This window comes from Punica granatum, chromosome 4 (assembly GCF_007655135.1).
Source record: "Punica granatum isolate Tunisia-2019 chromosome 4, ASM765513v2, whole genome shotgun sequence".
Lineage (NCBI taxonomy): Eukaryota > Viridiplantae > Streptophyta > Magnoliopsida > Myrtales > Lythraceae > Punica > Punica granatum.
In genome coordinates, this window is record NC_045130.1 from 31,191,600 (window position 1) to 31,198,540 (window position 6,941).

Genomic DNA, 6,941 nt, shown 5'->3' on the forward strand with positions numbered 1-6,941 from the left:
ATTTGAAATTACTCCATTTTTATCTTGACTCTTAATATGATTCTTAGAGGCTAATGACCAGGATGGTTTGATATCCCATATCACAAGACAAAATTTTGGGCTTTTGGTAATTGAAAAATAATTTATTTAGGAGAGAAAGAGGAAGAAGGAAAGCCAATTAGATTGCAGGAATGGAAAAAAAAATGATGTAGCATTTCAAGAATCAAAATAGAAATTTTTAATGAAAAAGGCATGTAAGGTAAGCTTGTCACAAGTTGAAACGCTCAAGAACTTATTGTGAAAGATTCTCGTCGTACGAATAGAAGGCTCTTCTTGCAAGAGCTAACTTCTACTAACCTATTTAAGATAAGAAAGCAGACTAGGTTTAGTGAGACTCGCCTTAAATTTGGAATAAAGAGATACTGGTTTTGTTATCGAAAAAAAAAGAGGTACCAGTTTAAATTTCAGTAGTCCCACTCTTTATTCTTCTCCTAGGCCTGATTAGACCCGTATATCTCCATCGTGGTCTAAAAAAAGTACATTACATTGTTAAAATTATTGAATCATTTAAATGGCTATGACTTCTTGGTTCAACGTATTAGCCAGTGAACCAGTGTATTTCAATGGTGTGTCTACAATGCAAGAATTTGAGATCCATTGAGTGCACCTCGTGATCAAAACCGGAGTGACGCTTAAATGAGATTAGTATCTGTTAATAAGTTGGAGATGATCATAGTTTCAACAGAAAAAACAATGTACTATCTGCTAGTAGTATTTTACTAGTGTGAAAACTCCATAATAATTTCTCAGAGGGAAGCTGTTATTCTGCTAAAAATTTACTTAATACTTTTATCATCCATTCCTTTTCAATATTTTGAACATTATAATGTACCTTGGTCTTGGAATTTGTCATTACAGCTAAGCTAGGCTAATATTTTTCTTCGGAATCACTAAAGATATACATATATACATATACATATATATATATTGGGCTATGCACCACCGGATATTCCGGAACTTCAATGGCTCCTACTAATTTAATTCGAACATGATCGGTCCAGTGAGTAATAAAACTCTCTTAATCGTAAATTTTCTCCATTCACGATAATCAAGCTTGAGATATTATAACTTAGAGAAAAAATGTGTCGAACTACGTGAACAAGCCATGATTAGTGGAATCACTAAAGATATTTTAACGTCAATAAATCTAGTTAGATATGTAAGTCTGTCTCAGGGCGTAAATCCGGCTTGAAAGCTCAGATATAACTATCCGCCAGACATCAATAAACGTGAAATGGTTGCGATCGAGCAAAAGGACGGAAAAAAAAAAATGAAGCAGTTTGTGCCTCCAAGAAATTATGAGCCCAAACACATAACAGACGAGTCCAAACTTCATCACCATCGATTTTCTTTTTCTCTTCTAGTCTCAATAGTTTCATCACAGGTTAAAAGATTCACTATTTCATAAACAATCACAGTCGGCTTTCATTATTCATCACACAGAGAATGATGCACTTATTTATGACACGCCATATACACATATATACACGATCTTGAATATATAATATTACGTACAACAGTTGGGCACGATCTATGTTGTTGAGGTCGAAGCAGAGGATGATCATGACCCTTCATGGAAAAGCCTCGTTGTTATTTGTTGTGCTGAAATTCCCTGTGGCAAAACAAAGCTTCCTCTAGGGTGACACTGGGACCAGCTCATCAAGAGCTCCGATGGAGAGTATGTTCCAGATGGACTCGAGAGCTGCGTCAAAAGTCGAGTTTATTTGTGAAGTGGAGAGCTCCGGAGATTGCCCAAATTGTAGCTGATCGTTGGAGATTATGGAAGAAGAAAAGTTCTCTGTGATTGAGATTTGATCTTGACCTTGTATGGACCCATTAGAAGTGAACTGGTGAACCGACGATGAATTGATACCGTTTCTGCTGTTGCTGGCCTTTCGACGGACTCGACATAAGACCCAATCGTCCAACTAGAATTTCAAAGATTATATGATCAGATAAATATTGCCAAGAAAATTCTTTAGTTCATCGCATGGCCAGTGCGGGGTTGGACACCCAAATAAGGATCAGTTTCAGCCTGCAGATCGAAAACAACTCGCGGCCTCATCAAGAAAAAGAAATTTCAGGTCATCGCTATATTTGAGTAAACTTAAAAACGGACCTGTCTATATTATTGTTCTGTAAATTTTAAGTTTTTAAGAGTTATTATTCATCTAGTAAGTATTACAGTTTGCTAGTATATGTGACTACTTACGAGCATAGATCCCCGAAGCCTGCGGGAATATTGGAGATGATGATCGTCAATGAGCCGGTACTCGTGCATCATCCAATCCGTTTTCGATCCCTTTGGAGGCCGGCCACGGTAAAACACGAGCGCTTTTTTCACTCCAAGGCACTGGGACCCGTTAGAATTGAGTATTGGTTTATCTATTCCAGTAGCTTTCCAGTAGCCTGATGCTGCAGCCCTGTTTGGCCGTGCTCCATTTGGGTACTTTCGGTTCCGGGGGCTGAAGAAGAACCACTCATCCTCCCCAAACACTGCCTTGCCTGGACTTCATTTTCAACACACAGGAAAGAGTAAATCAACCTGGGTTTTCATTTTTCTCTAAAAAATTAGTTTATATTAGAATTATGATATATATATATATATAATTATTTAAGTTAATCAAGAGTTTATTAAAACAAAATTTTGCATTTTCAGATACCATTTTCTGAAAATCTGAACAACCTTACACATACAAAGTGTGTGCATATATAGACCGCACTATTGCTCTTCGACCTCCGCATATGAAACTCTAACTCTAGTCTGCCATCGAATGTGTTAGCTAGAGGTTACAGCCGGTAATTGATGACCAACAATACGTACCGGGAAGTTCCCAAGGATCGTGCTTATAGATATCAACATCAGCAATAACACAGAGAGCAGAACTCGAGCAGGAGGCAGAAACTTTCTCCCGAAGGTAATGAACGATGAGCTCCTGATCCGTCGGCTGGAACCTGAAACCTGGGAGCGCCAAAGGAGCGCTAAGCGTATCAACTTCCCATATTGATGGCTCCATTGTCTGACACTGAGCAGATATTTTTGCCAAATTTTATAAGCAAATCAATTAAACCTTAATCAGTTTAAATTAATGATTTATTTCCTTGGAGAGATCACCCCCTAAAAATTTAATTCAATCAGTTTAAATTAAATCAGTTAATATTAATGATTTAAATTGTCTGCATGGGCGGGGCTGTCCGCTGATATATATGCATCTCATTTTGTTCTCTTGTGCGTGGATTTGTCGCCTGGAATTTCTTTCTCTATTTCCTTTCGTTTTCTTTTAAATTTTTGTCGATTATATTTAGCAGATTTGACGTCAGACCATGCTGCTTACATCCTCTGGTCTAACATTGCATAATTAAGAAATGGGAATCACACCCAACAAAAGGAAAAAAAAAAAAAAAACAAAGCAATTGGAAGAGTTTATAGTTTTGGTCGTCCGCCTTTTATTACTTTCACTGGCTAGTGATAATTCATGTTTATTGCATGTTATAGCTCGTCTTCTATTAAAATATAAAATATAAAATTATATATACATACTAACTACGTTGAAAGAGAGTTTGTAAACTACTTATATATGTTATTCACCTTTTAGCGGTGTTTAAGGAGATTGTAAACAATTTAATTAGATCGATGAGATGTTGAAAACTAATAAAAAGATACAATTGTTGGGTATCCCTCCAATTTGGAGGAAGTTGAGCTCTAATTGTATTGGGCTTTTATCGGGCTTTAATAGGTCCAAGGACCCACTTTTGTTAGGGTTAATTTTCAGCTAAATTAGCAGGGTAAGAGGCGGCAGAATTGAGACAGCAGAACAGTACAGAGAAGCAGTAGAATACAGAGAACAGAGAGCTGTTTTTCTGTGCGACCAGAGCTAGATCAACCCTCGATTGGGACGAAATTTTGACAGCAGCTTCACAACACGTGGGGCTAAGTTCTGAACGGTCATAATTCCTATTAGAGCTCTGTAGGTGCTGTTTCAGCTGATTTTGTGAACCACCCGGTGTGGGTGACGAATTTAATGTTTGGGTGATCCAAGAGAGTGTTTCTCTTGAGTTTGGTGATCCAAGGGTTTACCCTTGATGAAAGACATTGTATAACCTTCATTCATAGTGGATCGTTGATTCGGAGTTGGTCTCGTGGTTTTTCCCCACATCGGGGTTTTCCACGTAAAATTATTGGTGTTCTTTTACTTTACTGCTTGTTGGTTGATTTGATTAGTTCCTATCTCGATTACACTAGTAGGGGAGGAAGATTAATCGCTGCGTTATTGTTTGGTTGAGTACATCCCTCCCCAACAAGTGGTATCAGAGCTTCGGGTTAGAGAAGTTTGAGTTTTTTTTCGGTGTTTTCGAGATGGAGGAGTCTACATGATCTATGTTCAAGTTGAATGCAACCAACTACTCTATATGGAAGTCTCGGATGGAGGATCTTCTATTTTGTAGGGATTTGTACGATCCCATTGAAGGGGATTCCGCAAAACCCAAAGATAAGGATGACAAGGCTTGGGAACGCACAAATCGGAAGACTATTGGTTTGATTCGGCAGTAGATAGACAATAGTATTTATCATCATGTTGCTCAGGAGACAAATGCGAAAGCTTTGTGAGATAAATTGACAAATCTCTATGCGAGGAAGACATCGCAAAATAAGGCATTCCTCGTGAAGAAGCTGGTTCATCTTCGTTACCAGGATGGAGGTGATATGGCTGTGCACATGAGTAATTTCCAGGATATTATTAACCAGTTGACGAACCTGGAGATAATATTACCCGATGAGTTGCAGGCTTGTCTACTTTTAGGGACTCTACCGGATAATTGGGACACACTTGTGGTTGCATGAAGCAATTCTGCGCCAAACGGGAAGCTATCGTTGGCTACGGTGACAGACAGTTTATTTAATGAGGAGACTAGAAGGAAAGGCTCGGGGATTTCCATTCAGTCTGAAGCTTTGGTTACTAAACAACGGGGGAAAAGTCAAAGCAGAAATTTCTCTTCCAAGCATAGTAACTCACGTGGCAAATCGAGGGGTAGATCAAAGTCGAAGACGAGGAAAGTGGTCACTTGCTATCACTGTGGAAAAGAGGGACATTACAAAAGGGAGTGTAGAGCTTTGAAGAAAAATCAGAATGGCAACGGTGAGAGCAAGAAGGAAGAAGGAACTACAGCAGTGGCATCTGATGGAGAGACTTACATCATTTGTGATGAAGCCTATGTGTATTTCATTTGTCAGGACTCTACCTGGGTTGCAGATACAGGTGCCTCGTTTCATGTCACTCCTTATCGGGATTTCTTCTTATCTTACACTACCGGGGATTATGGTTATGTGAGAATGGGGAATGGACAGTCATGCAAGATTGTCGGTATTGGTGATGTCTGTCTAGAGACCGAGCTTGGCTGCAAGTTGCTTCTAAAAAAGGTGAGGCATATTCCAGAAATTCGCCTTAACCTAATCTCGACGGGTCAGCTTGATGATGAAGGCTACATGAACGAATTTAGCAATGGGAGATGGAAGCTTTCCAAGGGTTCGTTGATTGTGGCACGGGGTCAGAAGACCGACACTCTCTACAGGTTGCGTGCTAGACACAACTCCGGTCAAATTAATGTTGTTGAGGATTATTTTATCGAGCTATGGCACAGGAGACTTGGGCATATTAGCGAGAAAGGTATTCAAATTCTTGCTAGAAAGCAGTCTTTGCCCGTTAAAGGTATGCACTTGAGCACTTGTGATCACTGTTTAGCTGGTAAGCAGAGGAGAGTTTCTTTTGTTAGAAGTCGTCCCTCTAGATGCGATCATATACTTGATCTTGTGCATACTGATGTTTGTTTCATGTCTGATAGATCTCTTGGTGGTGCTCTCTATTTTGTGACTTTTATAGATGATCATTCCAAGAAGGTTTGGGCTTACCCTATGAGAACTAAAGATCAAGTGACTGAGATTTTCAAGAACTTCCATGTAGTAGTGGAAAGAGAAACGGGCATGAAGCTGAAATGTGTCAGAGCTGATAATGGTGGTGAGTATAGGGGTCCTTTCGAGAACTATTGCAGGACTCACGGTATCAAACTTGAGAAGACGGTACCGAAGACACCACAGCAGAACGAGCTTGCAGAGAGGATGAACCGCACAATTGTTGAGAGAGTTCGTTGTATGCTTTCTCAGGCGAAACTGTCTAAGTCTTTCTGGGGCGAGGCAATGAGGTCAGCGGTTGATCTTATTAATCTTACACCGTCAGTTGCACTTGATGGAGATGTACCCCAGCAGGTGTGGACCGGCAAGAAAGTATCGTACAAGCATCTCAGAGTCTTCGGGTGCAGGGCATCTGCTCACATTCCTCGAGATGAAAGATCAAAACTCGATGCCAAGGCAAAACAGTGCATCTTCTTGGGTTATGCACATGAAGAGTTCGGGTACAGGTTTTGGGACCCTGATAGCAAGAAGATCATCAGGAGCAGGGATGTTGTGTTCTTTGAGGACCAAACAATCGAGGATTTGCAAAAGTTAGAGAAGGCCAGAGTAGGCAATCCTCACAAGATCTCTATTCCTGTACCGGTTGATGTCCAGTGGAAGAGGTATCTGGTGAGTATGAAGAAACCACGACTGGGGGTGAGATTCCTCAGGTAGATGATGATGTGACTACGGATGATACAGGCTCGCAGTTACAGTTAGAGCCTGCAGATCTACCTAGACAATCTGATAGAATAAGACGACCATGTACAAGATATCCGCCTCATGAATATGTGCTACTGACTGACGGGGGAGAACCTGAGTGCTATGATGAAGCTGTGGCACATGAGCACAATGAGCACTGGTTGAAGGCGATGAATGAGGAGATGAACTCCTTGTCTGAAAATCACACCTATGACCTAGTCAAGCTACCGCAAGGTAAGAGAGCATTGAAGAA

General features: G+C 40.2%; 1 protein-coding gene across 1 annotated transcript; it reads right to left on the reverse strand.

Annotated features, from left to right (window-relative positions):
- Nucleotides 1-1,432: 1,432 nt before the first annotated feature.
- LOC116204318 (NAC transcription factor 56-like) lies at nucleotides 1,433-3,056 on the reverse strand. The gene is made up of 3 exons (XM_031536406.1): nucleotides 2,864-3,056; nucleotides 2,252-2,544; nucleotides 1,433-1,967 (listed from the first exon to the last, which is right to left on the reverse strand). Exons 1-3 carry the CDS (start codon nucleotides 3,054-3,056, stop codon nucleotides 1,674-1,676), a joined length of 780 nt encoding a protein of 259 aa, XP_031392266.1. The 3' UTR covers nucleotides 1,433-1,673.
- Between the last annotated feature and the right edge of the window lie 3,885 nt (nucleotides 3,057-6,941).

What these genes read in the sequence shown, in the direction of transcription:
- LOC116204318 (XM_031536406.1), bottom strand. Translation starts at nt 3,056, where the DNA reads ATGGAGCCATCAATATGGGAAGTTGATACGCTTAGCGCTCCTTTGGCG. An exon ending in CGATCCTTGGGAACTTCCCG is followed by an intron (nt 2,545 to 2,863) that starts GTACGTATTGTT and finishes AATGAAGTCCAG; the next exon opens with GCAAGGCAGTGTTTGGGGAG. An exon ending in GGCTTCGGGGATCTATGCTC is followed by an intron (nt 1,968 to 2,251) that starts GTAAGTAGTCAC and finishes TTGAAATTCTAG; the next exon opens with TTGGACGATTGGGTCTTATG.